Here is a 20,450-nt window from a genome sequence, read left to right as displayed (position 1 = left end):
ATACCATCTCTTCGTCTCTTACGTCATAAAAAATTTGAAAATGAACGAATTTTAAGGGAAATCTTATCGTATATACTGGCCATACATAAAGAGTTAATTCAAATGCAAATCAAAAAGTAGATATGCTCGTGAATAGAAAATATCGTGAAAAGCTACAGGATACCCTCTTTTTTCTCATGTGTCATACAAAATTTGAAAATGAGGGTGAAATCTTACCGTAAAAAATCATTTAATTTATGCAAAGGTACAGATGCGCGTGAATTGACAAAAAAATCCGTGTGGGCAACCCGCGCAACAATTAAGGTCCCACATGAAGTCAACTTTGGTCCACGTGCCAGAGTCTTACTTTGGCATAGCTAGACTGCTATGAATCCTGCCTGACTGCCGGGTGACTGGCCTCCTACGGTGTCAGTCACCCGGCGCCAGTGGGATTAGGTTAATGTCAGCCAATTGGAGAGCAATGATGCCTCATTTCGTAACAATTACTAAAGGAATAATGAAAAGACTTGACGTGGTGGAAGAAAACCAACTACTGCTTTTAATTCAGCATGCCTGTTTCAATACAAAGCGGCTCAAAAATGGAAGTCAACAGAAAATAAGTTAAAAATTGTACCCCAGCGTAATCCATCACACATCCATCCGTAATAATAATGGATTAAGGAGATTAAATTAACGGTAGTCATCCACGCACTCTTTATATTCAATACTGTTACTACATAGTTGAATAACTAACATTATAACTGGCTATTGGGCATACCTATTACTTTGGCATATGGCCTTAAATATTATTGGTATGGTATGTTGTTTGGAGGAGGCGACCGATAGCTTAGGTCATTTGCGCCATTAGGGAAGGGTAGGTAAGGAAGGGTGGAGAGAAACCCGGCATCTGCATTAGGCTGCTCTTAACGAAAGGCGCCAAGGGGACCACGGCTTAACGTCCCATTCGACAGACGGAGTGTTGTGCTTGAAATATCCTCCACACAGCATTTAAGGGATTTGAACCCGAGGTGGAAAGCCAACACTCAAGCCACCACACCAATCCGATCCCCTTAAAAAAATTTCAAATTATTGTCTCAGCCCTGGAGTGAGACCGACAGCAGTCTTCCCCGATGTAGTTAAGTGGTCATGCCAGTGCGTGTCTAATCGACAATCTGACACGAAAGCGGGCAAGCAACAATTCCTTTTTCCCAAGTTTCTTCCCCTAATGCTAGTCGGGATTGTTTAAATGTCTGTGAAATCCCTCAAGCACAATAATTATAAGCAAGTAAAATGGTTAATATGTAAACAAATCACCTGAACCTTATTATACTTGCATATAGTATTACAGCTGTGGCACAGTGTAATGGGTATGTTGGAGGAATTACATTGAACGATTATTATTTGCTATCTAAATGGATAATATACTAACAAATTACGTCCAAAAGTATTTTACTTGCATTGGTACAGCATTACACATGTCACACTGTGAAATGGGTACGTTGGAGGGATTGCATTGCACGAACATTATAAGAAATTTAAAAGGTTACGATGCAAACAAATTACGTCCAACAGTATTTTACTGGCATGCAGCTGTCGAACTGTATAAGTATGCTGGAGGTATCACAATGTAATTTCAGTATGTCCCACAGAGCATTTGTTTGGAAATCATGGAGAAAAGGAATTGGTATTATCTCACTTTCATGTTCGATAGTCAAGTGCACACGCAATTGACATGACCACTTAACTGTATCGGTACAGAGCGTCGCTCGTCTCGGTGAGTTTTTTTAAAAGCAAGTTTTCTCCTTATTGCTCTTCCTTCCTTTCACCTTACGTATGTCCCCATTACTCTAGTGGGGATAAGAAGCCGTTTGTAACGAGCCTCAAAGAAATCCATGAAAAACACGCTCAACTGTTAAGTTATTGCCTCAAGGTTATCTCGCTGCGACAATCTACACGATCGTTGTGTTCGCGGGCATCAAAATACATCGTATACAAGCATTTTGTAATCCAGCAAATTTCACATTAGCGTAAAATTAAGTAATAGAGTGTTAGATCACTCACATAAATGTTCAATGAAGAATGAAACCGCGAGCAAAGGGCGAAACATAAGTAAGAAAAAGGAGAAAAATCTTTCAAGAGAAGCATTTTTCTCTTACGCTTACTCTTAAACGATCACCAGTTTCTTCCATTTTCACTTTCAATGATTCTTTGGCGTTCATTCAATCATGAATCCACGTAAGATCAACTGATTACATAGATTAGGTACTGATTGAAAATCATAAAATTAGGAGTTTAAGTTTCCGCAAAAGAAATAAAAAAATTGGAGAAAAATTACGCCTGTAGGAAGCAATGAACAAGCAAGCATTTTCGTAAAGTTAATCATATCTTCAATGAAAGTTACCAAGCTCTGAAGCGTATCGAATTTATTCAGTTATTTTTACCAAACTCTTACCTAGAATAGACGAAATTATGAAATATAGAAATGTTCGATAAAATTTATCAAGTGCGTTTGATAAAATAAATCAAGTGCTTAATTATTTGCATCAAATTTTATGTACATTTAACAAAACGACTCCCTATCACGCCAGTTTGATAGTTTTAATCAATTTTTTTTCCGATTAGAAGTAGGCAGTAACTATGATGTTCGCAATCTGATTTAAACACGTAAGTGGACTGCAGATAAGATGATGATTCACGATGATGTTATCAGAACTATTTATGGCGATAAATATTACATCAATGTCTGATTAGTACTCAGTGAGCAATCTCTGATATTTAAAAGGGAGTGAGTACGATATAGGACGATAAGCATCGCATCCAATGCTAAAAAGAACTAGTCGAAACTATCTCATATGATTGACAGGGAATGGCTTTATCCAAGTTTGCTCACTCATTCACTCTAGTTACAAACCCTAGGCTAGATTAGTTTGGTGTGAGTAGAGTTTGCCCAAAAGTATGCGATTCGCTCGAGTATCACACGTAAAGGGCGTAAACAGGATGAAAAATAGCTGTGGTCGTTCAAATTGTAACCATTTGGTACAGAAAAGGTTAATGAAACCAAAATTGTAAGAAAATTATGACAGCAAATTATTAATATTTATTATTATTTGATTTGATAAATAATGACTTTTATTTAGTTCCATGCTTTACACTTATATCATTTTTATACAAAAGTAAAACTTTCGCTTTGAACTAAATTTATTTTCGTTTCTAGGGGGGGGGGCTGCCCCCTCCTGGCCCCTGCTGGGTGCGCCCATGTCACACGTTAAAGGTAGAGGGGGAGAAATTTACTTTACTTCCTACCTCATGGCCGCCTTCAATACAGCAAGGTGTTATGACTTGAAGTGAGCCTCATTACAACTCCATAGCAGCGGAAGTGCGACTTTGTGTCGATTTAGACCCATAGACAATAACTCAGATATTCATCCCTAAGGAAGGGTTGGATTGGTGAAGATAGATCTCACACCGGATTAAGGCAGAGGTGTTGGAATTCTATGAATGCAGGATGGGATCCATTTCCTTTCCCTGGATCATCTACGACCTTCCAGGATTTTTGTATGGGGAGTCCTTAGGCTCCACCAAGGGTACAGGATAATTCCAATTCTTCTACGATTAAGTTGTTGAATATTTGACGATTAAAATTCTCAATTGTTTATCTGTAACTCAGAATTATGGACAACTAGCAAGTCACTCGGTATTATTTGGAAAGGATTGTACCCAGAGAAGTGGAAAACTTGGAATTATCCCATATAATGTATCCCACAGTTGGATCAAAATTGAAGTATGTAAGGCGGTGAGCGGAAGACAATTAACAGTAAGCAACGAAAAAGAAAGCGATTTCCGAATACTGCGCATAGGAATCTGCTTAACTACATTGATCGTTATGTGTTGGTACGTGCTTAGACGAAATACGTCGTGTGAACGCATACCCCAGCAAAAAGATTTCCACCGATAAGATTTATTGGCGAGTGTAGTAATCCTCTGAGTCATGTTCTTTAAGAGCGTCAATGGGTGAACCTACCCAGCAGGATGTCCAACCACAGATGTTCATCTACATCTACATAATACCCCGCAAGCAGCCTAAAAGGCGTGTGGCAGGGGGGATTAGGACACCAGCCGTTTACAGTTTAAAAAAAGGAAGTGCTTTAACGAAGTTGGGACTAGTGTTTATTAAAGTCCTTTATGGTTCGGGGGAAACACGAATTCCCATATCTATCCGTTCGGCAAAACATCTCCCTTAATTTATCGCTTTTATCGGACCTGAAAATATAGAGTGGCTATAATATTATGTTCTCTGTGTCGCTCTTAAAGATATCCATTCTCAATTGTTCAAGCAATCTAAGCCTAGCGCGCAGCCTCCGAGTCTCCAGCGGCTCCTAGCCTAATTCGCTTAAAATCTGGGTAACACTGTCTGTACGCCCGTAGCAGTTTTTGACGAAACGCGCAGCCTTCCTTTGTATTTTATTCAGTTCGCGGATTAAGTCTTTCTGCACCGGATCCCATACGCTCGCTGCATATTCAAGGTGCGGTCGGACGAGAGCGAAATAGCACCTTTCTTTCACTTTCTCATCCGAAAATATTCCCACAATACGCTTGACGAATCCTAATTTCTTCAGAGCTATGCCGCAAATATTCTTTATATGTGTTCCCCACCTGAGGTTCGAGGTTATCGTAACTCCCACTTCGTCTGTTGCCCTTATGTTGTATGACGTGTCGTCACAAACTGTTGAGATGACAACGCAAAGTAAGCGTTGTACACCACCAGAAGTAGCACTAAGGGCATTAAAAGCATGTGATACACCTACGTACTAACTTTGATTGCAATCCGTACAGCCTTATGGAAATGCATTGCGGACAGACAAATATCGGAAATATTATGTACATAAATATATTTCACTACATCACGTAGATGTATTGCCGTATTGAAATATATTTATAGTAATTATAATAATATCTTGTCTACTTATTCATAAATTGCAAAAATGCATATATACAATTAATAAAACAGAGAAGAGGAATAAGGGGCCCCTTAGGTATACCTGCATAGGAGTTACCATCATTTCTTAAAGCAGCGGCAGGTGCTGATTTATAATTATAAAAAGAAAACAAAATAGAAAAAAAAAACAATTTAGGTAATCAAGTATATGTGTGCTGTACAAGATCGGAATAAAAAAATAATATTCAAGAATAATAAAAATAACAATGAAAATGCAAAAGAAATCATGAATTTTAAAAAGAATAAAGAATTAAATAAAATTATGATCAACGTTTAGAGTGCTTAGAGATAATGACGGTAATGGAGCAGTGGATAATAAGCAACATTATATCCTTTCCTTATATCCTGCAACTGCGAGGATTGTAAAATGTACAGAAAGGCGTATCAGTTCAGTGATGTGTTTGCCGTGGTAGAAGTACTCACTCTCCCATGGTGACGTAAGAGTCCAGTAAGAATTGGTAGTGGCAGATACGGGGAGGTCGTCCTAAGCGACAGGTGCGGTAGCAGTTTCCAACCTTGAAGCTTCTCTGAGGCTCCTGTCTTCCCTGGAACCGCGCGGCCATTTCCCGGCCCGCCTCCATGTGAAATTCTTTCGACAGTAATTCGAGCACCCGTTCATCTTCTGCAACGATAAAATGAGGAACACATATAAAGTAAACATTTGCAATGTGATGAAAGATCGTAAGTTGGTGAAATCTTCTCGAGTTTTCGACCCGGTGTGTTCATTGTAGGCCCACGATTCGATGGCTGCCTCTGTCATAATCTTCCGGGCAAGGCCATTGGAGGATGGTGCCTTCCTTGTATATACCGGTCAGTGTCGCGCCAAATTCGTCAGGTCACACCTGATAGGCTCGCGCTGGTTTTTTTGCCTTTCCTCCTTGAGTTTTCTTTGGTCAGGGTTCCAGGCGGCACTAAAAGCGTAACCTGTGTCACGGTGTGAAACTGACCGATATATAGGAAGGCAACATCCTCTAATTGTCATGCCCTGAAGAAGATGGCGGAGGCATCCATCGAATCGTCGGCCTGCAATCAACTCACCCGGTGGATATCCGTGAAGACTTCACCAGCATCATATGCCGGGAAAGAATAAGATCTTATTAAATATCGTAGCTTCCCGGCGAATAATATTGATGAAATCTTCTCGGGGTTGGCACCGGGTAAGAATATTTAAGTCCTTACTGGACGCCAAACCCAAAAAGATTTCATCCATTCTCAATATGAGCATTACTAGCTTGCCCTGTCGATAGCCTCAAAGCATTTCAGCCGAGGTTATCAAATGCCACTTCTGTTAAATTTGGGCTCTTGGGATGGATTTAGAAATGTATTTATTGCTCTAGGACATGTGTCCTCAAAGACTAACAAAACAAAATACCAGTAAAAAAATCAAATAATTAAATCAACTCACTAACTATTTGTGAGCAACGAGCAAATGAAACAAGGCAGTACAACAAAAGAATTCCGTTATACAAAGTTCAAAAAAATGATATAAAACACAATATTCCAAAAATATTATTAAAAGTTCCGTTATAATAACTATAATTAACATTACAGCCCATCAGTTATGTAGCGATATGAGAGGGAACAAAATATTTCCCAGTTTTGGTTCGCGATTAATAATATCCCATCCATAACACAGAGATAGCTTGTGCTACATTATTAGGCTACGTAAAAACAGTCAAGATCACCAAATATCCAACACCGTAATCGTAGGAGAATTGGAATTTATTTTGATTGATGTGCATTTGAGGAGAATCGAATGAAAAATCCTGGCAAGTGCAGCAGAGAACTAAATTTTGAGATACACAGATGCTTTCCTATGATATGAAAAAAAGTCGAGGAAAACCTGCAAATGAGCACACAACGAAAATGAAATAATCATAGGATTAAGATTTGATGTCTAAAATCAAACTTTTAATAATGATATTACATTGACCCACATAAAATGATTACTCCATTCACAAACCCGTTGATGCTCCAACCACAGTAAATTTCACTGTATAAGTAGGTAAATAAAAAATCGTCTTAGCACGAACAGAAAATTTTACCCTTACGGCTTCGCTTAAGAAATGGAAATGAAAAATGTAGAGGGACTCCATTGAAGAAGGCTCAAGAACTTGTCGTTTAAGCGAAATATCTGTTCCCGTTTCGCGCCCATTTTACTTGGCGGCGTCACTACGCATCCGTATCTCATTCATTGCGACTTTCACCATTAATCATAGTGGAAGCAGTCTTTTTTAGTTGACAATCGTCTCGCATGCGTTAAATGTGTTGTTTAAATGATTTATTCCATCAGTTTCATTCCAATTCCGTTTATGTCCTCGTGACAAGTGAAAATCGATGGCCGGCAGCGCCGCGAGTGGCGATTTTGAAAACTGATTTTAATGCGCGCGCAGCGACAACAATTCCAGCGGTGGACTTGAGAATCCTCAAATATGATCGTGGAAAAAAGAATCAAAACCGTACATGTCCCATTCGCACAATTTGCATTTTATTTCGCTTGACTTTGCTGTCACTCTCGTATAATGGCGTAGAATGTTCGCAGGGAAATTAGCAAAGTAGAAAGTGAACGCAAAGGTGGTGGAGATGTAAGAAAATTGCCGGTCACCTTCTGGGATTCGCATTTCGGCGAGAGATTCTTGCGGAGATACAATCCATTGCGTCGAGCACCATGCAGAAGAAGATTTTACTTGAAGTTGAAAAAAGAGATTTTTGCGAGTGATGGTATTATTGGAAAAATTCTAAAGATCAAGTTTTACCTCCTATTCTTTTATTCCTATCCAAGGGTGGATCCAGGATTTTTTCTGGGGGGGGGGGGCACAAGGGTCTGACAAGTAAACAGTATTCTCATATTTGAGATTAAAAACCACATGCAACAATTACTGTACGAAATATTCTATTTATTTTAACATGAAATTAAATGATGGAGGCTCCGTAATACACAAAACAAAACGAACGTAACCATAACCATATTAAAAACCTTGTCAGTTTTTAAGCGTCTGGGGGTTGAGCACGTGCTCCCGTGCCCCTCACCTTAATCCACCTATGTTCTTGACTATCCTAATGTTGATTCTTATTCTACCAATGACAAGAATTGCTTCGTTCATCAATGTGATCCTTTCGTTTTTCTATCTCAATTCAATATAACCTCAAGTCATGAAGAAGTTTTGTTAGATATGTGAAACTTTGGAAAGGGAAATAATTGTTCTGCCTATGATCGTTCAAACTACCGAATATTATAAAGCAGTTGTTCAATAATGCCGTAGATCTATCAAATATACGATGATGGCTCACAATAAAGAAACGTCTAAGTTTTGAACTATGTCAAAAAGCATTCTTGCATTCAAGAATGCTTCTTATTGTGGCCAAACGGAGATTAACCCTTACAAAGCACTGTTAATGTTAACTATTCCTATCATCACATTCCCACATTTTCTTCAAGTCGACTACTTCAAAACAACCGAGCTGATCTTAGAACTTCCTAACCCACCCAAGGCGACTTGGCTTCCTGACAAGAAGGAAAAGAGGAAGTATTATATAGCTTATCCATCCAAAGCGACAAGTTCCGCTGCATTTCCTGACCGACCCTAACCTTCCCTCATTCACTAAGGAATGTCATGATTTCACTCGTATGAGCCAGCCACATGTCACGGCAAGTAGGTGCAAAAGTAATCAAAGGCCAAGGCGCAAACAGCTGTGCCCCATGAGATATCTGCATATTCATGGCTTGATCACCAGAAGGTGAGAGATATTTTAAGGAAATTTAAAAGATATGATGGGATACTTCCACTCCAGGGAGAGAGAGTGCTGCAGAGCACTTAGATGCCAATCGTTCCTAGAAGTTTCAAAAGGCGATAGTACGCCTTAAGTGGGAGAAAGAGGTTCAGTACATTCAACACCACGATCAGGACGACTTTTTCAACTTATAATTGCGAAATTATGGGGACAGGTTTGCATGAAAAGGTGCACGAGAGGCGCGGAGAGTCCGAAGTATCGAATTGGAACTCAATATATTCCCTTTTACTTATTTTATACGATTCATCGAGTAAAAAAAATTAATGTGCGAACATGACTGCCATAAATAAAAATAACATCTTATCTTTATCTACCCATACCGTCCCCAAAGAAGGCGCCAAATTTCACTTTCATCACCTGTTTCTACGTCTATCGACGCTACTCAAGCCGATAGGCATTTTGAAGCTTGCTTTTTTCACTTGGTAGTCACCCACAGTGCAAGGAGATGCGATGGTTTTACTGCGGTTTTCAGAGGGATAACGAATCTCTCATTTTCTAGAATAGTGTTCAAAACATTGGGTGACACGGAGAAATTAAGATAAAAGTGAAGCCTATTGTCCACTTATTATTTTCAGTAGAGATCAGACGAATTGAAACCTCGGAGACTGTATTGTGAGGAATTTAAATGCGTTATCGAGAATTGTAAATGAATGAGCATCAGAATCACTTCGAAAAGAAAAAGAAGGTTACGTTAGTCAACGTTAAATTCATTTTTTCATCATCCAAGAACTGTTACAATGGCTTGAATATTTACTCGTCACCCTACCCCGTTGTACTTCAACGATTTAATATCTTCATAAGCACTTCGTGTATGTTATAACGATTACTCAAACTTACCTTCTCATAAAACATATTAAACACGGCCGCACCACTCTTAATTGTCATTATGATTACGGTAGTAACACCAGAGGATTTTTTTCATGCTAATTTTTTCCGACAAAATTATGATCACAAAAAAAACTTGAAAGCAAATCAAAGAATTAAACTGCCTTGCAATGAAATATTTTAATTTTGTATTTATGTAGTCATGTTCACTTATAGATCTTTTTTTACTCTCCGCATCTCTCGTACACCTTTTTACGCAAATCATTCCCCATAATTTCGCCATTACAAGTTGAAAAAATGTCCTGTTCGTGGTGCTGAATGTGTATAAAATGCCAATTCAGCTCAATGTGCATTAAAAAAACGCATTCTCGATCCATCGTTCTAATGAAAGAATGAGGAAGAACCCATCGCATACGTGTGAATCGAATGGGCCCGGGAGATCGAACAAGAGGAAAGATCGATCCAAGGTCACGGCAGATCGACCAACTGGAGCCAAACACGCACAAGATTTCTCCCCCGAGGCTTCTCCAATTTCAATCCGCACGCAACACTGAATGAGTTGACTTCCCAGATCTTTGCAGCCGTCCCTTGTTCACCATTTTGTCATGGAAATGGACGCGCAGCATTCTTCATTTCTTTTTCTCCCGCCATTTTTAACCTTCCCTTCTCCCCATTTCGTTCACCCCATCCATCGGGGTAAGACGGGAGCGCGGGAAAACTGGGTCGACGTATCGGATGAATGCGGGAAAGTGCTTCGACTACTAGGAAGAGGGCGGGGAGAATGGAAACTCGTCCGGGTCAGTTCGGACGGATAACGTCCGAAATAAAAGATATCTACAAAAAAGTGTGACGGAAAATTTGGAGATCGAGACACCCCAAGGATCAGATGCAGGCACATTACCCCAAGGCAGGGGTGGTATGGGGTGCTTGGAGGCCCTCGGCTGGGGCTCATAATGGGGCCCTCCTTACCGGGGTATTGGGGAGTCGTCCCCCAGAAAATTTTAGGAAATTAATGCCCGAAAATGGATCTCACGCTATTCTGGTTCTTAAAATCTAGATAAAAGTTAACAAAAAATAGCAATTTCGTAAGAAGAAAAACAATAAAAAATTCACAATTTATAAAACATTAGTATGCATGATGGAAATTTAATCTATTTAGTACATGTTATCCCTGAAACTGCTCTGAAATCTAAAAAACTCTAATAGAATTTTCGAATAACATTTTCAAAAAAGCTTTGTCCTCTGACAACTTTATTTATTTATTTTTATGTAACCTTTTTACCGAGAGCATTTGATAAATAAAGCAACTAGTAAAAACGTAGATTTTTATAATTAGAAAATGATTTGGTTCAAGTAATCTGAAACTTTCTTTTTTATTACACCAGTCATATACACTTCACGATTGACGCGAGCGTTGTACGCTCGGCGATTGCCGACCAGCCGATATAGCCAAACTACCCCTGTCTCGAGCTGAAATAAACGAAGGTAAATAATGATTGGCTTAGCTGGTGGCTACCAAGCTTCCCATTCCGAGGGTTTGGGCACAGACGATAGCAAAATAAGAATCTTAAATATTACTCTAAAATTACTCTGTGGTTTGTGTCTCCATCCAAAATCATGTACGCTTTTGTCAGATTTCGACTGATGTTTCATGAACCAACATCATAACTCATTCGAGGCCGTCCCATGCCCTTATTCCCTTCGACCTGCCCTTCTACAATTGTTTTCATCCGGCAATCATGTCTCATAAGGTGGCCAACTAAATTGTTCTGCTTAAGGCTTCTACTTTCTCCCACTCTTCTTAGCTCTTCCTCATTACTTACTCGGTCGATCCAATTTGCATCATTCTTCGTTAGTACCACATTTCGAATGCTTCCACTCTTGACTTTTCTTCCATGAGCCTTAAGGATTTAAAATAGCAATGGGAGATTAATACGTACCAAGAAACCCTCACGATCGCTGTATCTATCTTCTACAGTCTAAACCACTCGATCATTTTTTCGTCATTTTCGAGTGATCACTCGCAAATGATCGTCGCGCGCACTTGTTTTTCGCAATCACTCCAATGATGAGGATTCCCATTACTTTTTTCATCACTCGTCTGGTTTTCGCTACTTACTGCGATAAACAAAATGAAATCTCTTGCCGAGTTTCCTTTCATTTCCAAAAAGCACTCGATAAATTTTGGTTCTCCACAGAATTTAAGGTATTGCAAAACGCTCACAGGCACAGCATCACGTACGTAAAAGAATGGTAAAGATCATAGAAGAAAGGAAATTTTGCGCAAGATTACTTCCAATTCCTGCAGCACCGGTCTCTGCAGGGATAAATAATAATCAGACCTGATTGATAATTTTCTCCCGGTCAATTTTTCGCTGCCTCAGCTACATAAAAGTTGGTTCACTCGCCTCATTCACGTGTTCACTCTGAATTGAGAAGGAAAAATCTCATAAAATCACTTCGATCAAATATCTGAGCTTAAAATTATTCAACTATGAAACCTGAGATAGAACAATCCCTTCAAATTTTAGAATAGCTCTGGAAAATTTCTAGTATGTAAGCCGTATTGGAATTTAATGAAAACGCTGTGGAAGGGAAAGAGCCGGGTTTTGATAGTTGATCTCTTTTTCACCAAAAAACTTAAATTACATCCTCCGAAAGGAAAGGGGAATTGCCGAATCAAAAAAAGGAACGTCCAACAGTCATTACCTCGACCAGGTGTTTTCTGCTTGGATGCAAAGATAATTGAAGTAATTATCCGTGAAGAACCATGTAAAGCCAAGGATTTAAAGTTTTGAGAGCTGGAGTTAGTGCTCCATTGTATTTTCCTATAGCACCAATGTATCATAACAGCATGCACTTTTTAAAATCTATAAATTCAGCTTATTTGTGAAAAATGTCATGCAAATAATAAGGTGCAAAATGAAAATACACAACCTCGGTAACTTTTAACTAGAAAATAATTTATTGGTACGACACGTTTCGACGCTGAGGCGTCATTCTCAAGTATTTTTGAATGTACTTCTCAAGTACTTTTGAATGTACTGTCAATTACTTGAGAATGACGCCTCAGCGTCGAAACGCGTCGTACCAATAAATAATTTCCAGTGAAAAGTTACCAAGGTTGTGTATTTTCATTTCAACTTGGATTTTTACAAAGTTAAAGCCTAATCGATTGATTTCATAATGGTGCAAAATGACAATGCACAATATCAGACGTCACGTGAAAAAGATCTAAGAATGATTCATTTCATCAACACCGCACTTTAGCAGAATATAATTGGCGCTATGAGGGTGAGGAAGTGGATATGAATAAGAACTCAATAAATTTAAATGCAGATAATTTTGACCCAAGCGGTAGGAACGTAATGAAGTCGCTTCACCAATAAGTAATGGATTGTTTTGCAAGGAATATGCTTAAAGAGAGGACAGAATGGTAAGCTACGAAATTTTGGATGTCATAATAGAGGAATGACAGACGAATTAGATCTAGAGGAAGCAGAAAAGAAGTCTAGGATTGAGAGAAATGGCTTCCTGAAAGGCATAGCGGTGGGAAATCAGTGGTCAGCATATATAAATAATATATTTTAAGCCAGGAGAGAAGTTGCACTTCTTTGTGAAGGATATCAAACATAGAGGTAATTTCGCGAGGAAAGTAACAAATTTACACGTGTACGGCAGAATCATTAGCATGCACCACAAAAATCCTAACAACAGCCGCCAAAAACAGACGTCATTGAAATGAGAATAGATATTGATTTTCTGCACTCCTTAGAGAGAAAAAATAATTTTCTAATTTTGAGGACTACGGTGAAATATTCATTTTGGTCTGAATTTCTTAAATAACCGAAGTGACCAACACTATATCTTCAAATAGCTACATGAGTCAAATTAATTTAGGTAGATTTATTCTATTATTAAGACGCTACAAAGGTGCTTTATAAACCTAATTGGCACAATTATATTTTACGAGGTTAGTAATTGTATTCAAATATTAGATGTGTTTTGTTGCATTAGCTTCCGATTTACAGAGAGAAAAATGATTTGAGACAACAGGACAGCATTATACGACAGTATGAAACATGCGTGAATTTACAGCAAATGATAGAACCAGCAATCCAATTACAAAAACGTCTCTGACGGCGTTTAAAAAATAATTTGGCCATGAAAAAAATACAAAATCTGCCTTTTCCTTTTGTAAAACTATAGACCCATCGAATTTAGCCATGAAAAATATATAATCTGCCTCTTTCTATCAAATTTTTAGGGTACCTAATTACATTTAATTGACTGGCCTGGGGTGAGAATGATTAAAAGCATTCTCAAGTCTCACATTTACTAAGCTTCGCAAGGCAGCAAGGAAAAACTCGATGTGTAGCGGATAAATAGAAGACTGGCGAAAATTCGAGCAAATTAAATCTTACGAAGGACAACCAATTAAAGAGTCAAGCAGGAGAAGCGGTTACGAAAACGCTTCCTGCCGCGGGGGTAGACACAATCCAGATCGCTCACCCCAGAAAGCTGTTCTCGCTCCCTTCAGTCCGGACGGAGGACCAGCAGGTCGAAAAGAAACGCGGGCAATGTCATAAGAGTCTCTCGGCGCTGCGTCGGGTGGCCCACGCGCTCCGGAAAAAAACCTTGCGTCAAACATCTTTTCCCCCGAATGAACTGCACGTCGCCAGTGTCCCGTCTTTGTCCACTCTCGCAAGTTCCTTTCTCTTATCACGATTCCTGAAAAACCTGCCACGTTTCCTCCCAGAGGTTTACTGTCCCCAAACCCACCCACGTCCAGACGCGTCGTTTTTCAACCTTCCACCGGCGTGGGTCAATTTGCTCTTACCAGACGGTAATGCATGAACAACATTCATTGAACATCTTTGCAATACTTTTAAATCAATATGTAGTCTAAAACTTAACTCTATTACTTAAGTTAAAAGCCTCATGAATCTATTTACTTAATAATGTGCTTTCGTAATTCTCAGTACTGTACTTTCGTATATTTTTTAACACCTGAGGTCGCTTAGCTAGGATTAGTGACTAGGCCTAGGTAAAAGAGGCTCTCCATGTATAGTTAATAACTTACTACATTTCTAAATACTAGCTATATGCATACATTTCTAGGCATGTTGCAAAGGTCGTTTTATACGGAGCCCATACATGCATGTGCATGAATGCATGCTCTGTGAACGAAGTGACGTGTGAACGAAGGCGCACTCAATATTGCGTCGTGTAAAGCGGCGATTTGCTAGAATTTCGAGAATGCATGGACATGAGATGGCAAAATAGCCCCTATTCTAATTTCGTTCATTCATTCGCGAAATTCCACGCCATTTTAGAAATTAATGCAGTTCTAACCTGCGCAATTCCGTGCCCCGTGTAAAACGGCCTTAACTCATACATGAATCACTCTATAAAAGCTTTTGGTTTTTTATTGCTAACTAATAGTTTTAAATAATTGAAACGACTATCAACAAATATATAAAATATATTTCATGACCCCCTCCGTAATTGTGTCAATGATTTTTTCACTCGGAATGAAATAGCCTTTTGTCACAATCATCACATTCATTGCCAATTTGAATCTTCCAACTTAGTTTCTGCGGCAAATAGCGAGAGTTTTATTCTTTGCCACTTTCAACGTGACGCGTCTCTTGCCCAAGTTCCACGGTTGAACGGCAGTGCCAGAATAATTCGACATCCCATATAATCTGCTCGCTTGAAGATGAGAAAATCCTCGAAAATTGCCTTTTCACAACAATTGCAAACGGACACTCCAAAAGTTTGGAGTTAGAATTCGAAAATGACGTCAGCAACACCTAAAATAAAAGTTTTACATCAACATCTACAAGGCACCGTGCAAGTCACCACCAGCGTGTGTAGCAAAGATTGATTCCACTGCAGGTATGCAGCACTCATCCTGTGCTATTCTACTATTCCTTCGCACTGCAGGAACAAGTGACTTTGTACGCAGTCACGCGCACGGTTGCAAAGTTAAATACACCAACGGATGAAGTTCGCCATGAAAAAACATTTGCTTGACATATCCCGGCTAAGTCAAATATTTTTTCATGGCGAACCTTCGGTGTATTCTACTATTTCTTCCTTGCCTCGTCCATCGTTGGCTAATCGGCTTCCTTTTCAAAAGTCTTTCACCCCTTCAAGCTTTTGTTTTCCAATTTAATGTTGGTCGTAGACTCCTCTAATTTGCTGACTATAAGTACCTTAGTTTTTTTGCTGATTTTCAGCTGATAATTGTTGATCGCCCTTTCCACATTTTTCAAGGTCTCCTTCAAACCATTCTCTGAGTTAGCTATGACTACTATGTCATCAGCAAATCGCAGTATACTAATTCTTTCTCCGTGGATATTGACAAAAACCCAAAGCCCTCACTTTGATTTAATTAACCTTTATACGCGAAGATTTTATGTTTATCATGTTTCATTTGTAGATGATGCTTACTGGCAACTTTTCAAACAATAGGTTTTTGTGGTGGTCCTTTGGTAAGAGTTTGAACCACTAAATAAAACGTGCGTCCAAGAACATGGATATACCAACCAAAGATCTTCCCGATGAGATACTCTCATCTTGACGAACCAACAATAGGAATTGCAAGTGAACCAAGGTTAGCTAAATTCATCCTGATTGTTGAGTGACTCGTATATATGTACCGTATGGAGTACCCTATGCTCAGGAGGATTAATTTACTACAATTAACAAGAGAATTAAGATGACGGAGCATTTATAACCTCAAATATCAAGTCATCCTTAGAGATAAATCACAAGGTGGACGGTTCTGAGAGCGTTCAAACCTGAAGATACAGGGTGTTTCAGGATTAAACTGAAATACTTCAGAATGTTGTAGGGGAAACAATTTTAACCATTTTTAGTCCATAAACATGGGATCGCAACTCGTTAGTCACTGAGATATGGCTGCGCAAAAAAATTTTTTCGGGTGCACTTTGCATTTACCATGAAAACGGTTTTTCTTGGCTAACCAGCATTTAATAATTTTAATACAATAATAGCATTTAAATAATTAATTAATTTATAAATCACAAGGTGGACGATTCTGAGAGCGTTCAAACCTGAAGATACAGGGTGTTTCAGGATTAAACTGAAATACTTCAGAATGTTGTAGGGGAAACAATTTTAACCATTTTTAGTCCATAAACATGGGATCGCAACTCGTTAGTCACTGCGATATGGCTGCGCAAAAATTTTTTTCGGATGCACTTTGCATTTACCATGAAAACGGTTTTTCTTGGCTAACCAGCATTTGATAACTTTAATATAATAATGGCATTTAAATAATTAAGGTTGGACAAAAATAAGCGAATATATAATATTTAATAATTGAATAATTAATATTTGAGCTAAATTAAACTATTGTTGAGCGAGTATCAACAATAGGATTGATAAGTCTCACTCATTTTGAGATTAATTATTTCCAACCATTATTATAGCTTGTTTTCTTCCAACGTTAATAATTTTATGTCCTTTAAAATCCAGAGCATTAAATAAAATGTCGTATACGCTTTTTACCCACGGAAAAACTTTTCATGATGACTGAAAAGTGCCTCAAAGAAACTTTTTGCGTCGCCAAAGATCGGTAACCAAGGAGTTGTGACCTCATGTTTATGTATTAAAAATGCTTTAAATTGTATTTCCTACCAACTTCCGAAGAATTGAAAATTCCTCCTGACACGCCCTGCACATCAGGGTATGAATCCTAAAACTCATCTAGCAGATACATTTGCAGAGAGGTGGTTAATCCCGGAAAAGATTTGCATTTAGTGAAAAAGTCATCAACAGATAAAGGCATTCTCAGTCCAAAGCTTTAGGAAAATAGAGCATCACGTTGGTTGGATCAATAGAAGAGAATGGTCGTGGGCCGAACAAAGAAATGAATTTATTACAGACGGGGGAAAGGTGTGAGTGAAAGGAAAGGACGGAGAAAGTCATTGGTGGATAAAATAGAGGATGCAGTCAAGAATAGGAATATTAGGAGAATTGAGAACAAAAGATTCTAAATTATGCAATGCACCAATGCATTAAATAGAGTAGGGAAAGTGAAAGAGTATGAATATGTAATAATGAGGTTCTTTATCAAAATGCAGCTCACATCTCCGATTTAAAACACGTAGATAGATTCTTTGACTTCACCCACTCCGGAAAACTCCGTGAGATTTGTGCAAAGAGTTAAGGTTCTCTTTTGCTACGTTTTTGTACTTGGCTAGACGTAAATTGTGTCATATTTTCGGCATCTTTGTTCAAAATATACTGCTGGTTAGCGCCTTTCATCATTACAGATTTGTTTTGGGTGTTTTACACTATTATACTACATGAAATTTGTGTGTAAGGGTACCAACTTAAAACAGTAAAATGATTATGAAATGAAATATAATATCCAGGAGAATTGGATAATTTCAGAATTTTTCCAAGTTTTTCTATCAGCAGCACAAGGTAGCCAAAGAAATATTCCAGATCAGGAGCCTAACGGGTAAATAAGCTCGTCCTTCACTGCCTAGGGAGAACAAAGTGGTCATTAAATCATCTTTAAGAGGTCAGAAATATCACCCTATGGCTAATGGTAAACTTTGGTCTTGAAGATGAAAGAAAAGACCGTTGAAATTGTTGACCGGGATTTGTTTAAATTGCTAGCTAGGCAGTTCACAGTTATAAATTATCAGTTTTCACTGTGATTATTAATAAATTTAAAATGTATTTCTTTCTTGAGTGACGTGGATTAGGATTATTAATGTGTTCTTAAAAATGTCAACTATGACTCCTCAAAATTCAGAAAATCGGTGAAGTTACACCAACTCATAGTAAATTATTGAATCATTAAGGATACCCAAAACTTCTCGGACAATGAAGTATCCTTTGTTTAGTTTTCTGTTGTTTATTTCATTAATTTTATTAAAAATTACTTCATTTGCTTACGTTTTAATGACTTACTTTTGATAAACTCTTAGAAATTGCTCTCGGATCATGGAGGAGGGCACAAAATATGTCTTCTGGGCATATTTTCTACCGTTTTTTTTAACCATCAAAATGCCGTCTTTAGAACCTCTATTTTCCCAACCAGAAGAGGTCGTGGTGGAAATACCATTAGTGTACAAAATACATTCGTATGGAAACTAAGAGGCCTTAAAAGAAAAGATAACCTTCCTTTGCACGTAATAGATGGTTCCAAACATGAAAAAAAAAATCTAACGAAAGCGAAGTAATATTGGAAGTACAATGCTACAGAAGTGTTATCAGAGCTACTTCAAAAGTATTTTACAAATGTATTTTTATTTTAGAATGGGAAAATACCAAAAATATATATTTCAAATACATGATACATTCAGGTCGTGCATTTGAAATACCAAGTACTAATTATAAATGTATTTGAAAATACTTGTATTTCAAATACGTATTTTAAAATACCTGTAATTTAAAATACTGCCCCACCCTGTATGCACTTAATGTATTTAATGAAAGAACTTATTCAAGGCATTCGGCGTACGAAGGGGAATAAAAAGAATGGAATAGAAAATGTCTTCTTACTTTACTTAATTACTGCGGACGGAATTCCTTCACTCTTATGGTTAGGCACTGATGGTTATGATTCGAAACACCTGAATGCCAATTAGCCAAATTACATTCACGAATTCCAATTGAATCCATCCAAAGAATTTCATATTTTATACTGTGAAGAGGAAGAAAAAATCTCCGGACATCCGAGAGTTGGAGATAATTCGTTTTCCCTTCGGGATTTAAACATTTCCTTCCAGCGACCATAACATTCATGCGGATATTCGCTTTCTCTAACTCTCACCTCCTTTTTAAAGACAGGTAATAGCTTTATTTCTCACTAAGAGTTAATTTTAACAGTGAAGTCTTTATATAGACCACATTGTAGAGCCTATTTATTCCCTGTGCTAGTGGCGTAACTATGAGGGGGGATGAGGAGATAGATCCCCCCCCAAAGTCTCATAGAAATGAAAAATTATTAATGCTATTGTCTAGTTTTTACATGTAATGACCGCAACTGCTTAAAGTTAAATCTTTAGTAAGCCAAAATGATGTAAAATGCATTTTCCAGGCATGTCGTTTTTAAAAAATTTCTCGGACACCCCGATGCCTGGATGATAGGTACTTAATCTTTTCTCCCTCAGCGTCCCGTGTTAGCCCTTTCTCGCGTCTCATTCGGTCAATCCATGCAATTAACATCATTCTTTCTTTTTTCTCACTTTATTTAAAATAATTTCTATCCCCACCAAAGCGTATTCCTAGCTACGCCACTGCCCTGTGGCAGTTGATATTTCGGCCAAATACCAACCACGAACTTATTGTCGTCAAAAGAGATCGGCTGATTCTTTATTGTGTGAAACTTGATTAAGAAAAGTCACTCATGGATGAGAAGGGTTCATAATGGGCTCAAGTCCGTGTACGTTGCTTTATAGCTTCTTCAAATCCTTTCACATCGCTAGGCCTTCACCCTCTTAAATTTTTCACTTGTTTGCACACCGTCTCTATTCAATTCTCGGATTACAGTGGCACTGAATGGTGCAAGTACTTTCTTAAAAATATCTAGCGGAATAATAAGGGACGCATCAGGCAGTAGGTCTGCATTAGAAGAAAAAACAATGAATATATGCAGAGGAGGTTTTCCACACTCATGTTATGGTGAATAAATCAAATCAGAGTTTCAAAAAGTTGCTTTGAAACTGACAGAAAATGTTATAATAAAGGTAAAAATTCAATGTTACGAAAGAAGCAAAATTTTAATTTACCGCAGTAGAAGCGCAATCAACGATGAAATAAAAATAATCCTACGATCATATTTAGGAGAAAGGTTCTTGAAGATAAG

The 20,450-nt window shown here is 38.2% G+C and overlaps 1 protein-coding gene across 8 annotated transcripts in view; it reads right to left on the bottom strand.

Annotated features, from left to right (window-relative positions):
• Nucleotides 1-20,450, bottom strand: part of LOC124159080 (laccase-1-like) — a 151,839-nt gene that overhangs the window by 52,185 nt on the left and 79,204 nt on the right. For all 8 annotated transcript variants that reach the window (XM_046534611.1, XM_046534615.1, XM_046534612.1 and 5 more), the window contains one exon: nt 5,399-5,597. In XM_046534611.1, coding sequence (XP_046390567.1) covers nt 5,399-5,597 — 199 coding nt within the window. The remainder of the gene's footprint in view (nt 1-5,398; nt 5,598-20,450) is intronic.

This window comes from Ischnura elegans, chromosome 5, assembly GCF_921293095.1.
Source record: "Ischnura elegans chromosome 5, ioIscEleg1.1, whole genome shotgun sequence".
In the NCBI taxonomy this organism is placed as follows: Eukaryota; Metazoa; Arthropoda; class Insecta; order Odonata; family Coenagrionidae; genus Ischnura; species Ischnura elegans.
The sequence above is the reverse complement of the archived record's forward strand: the minus strand, read 5'-3'. Positions and strand labels throughout refer to the sequence as shown.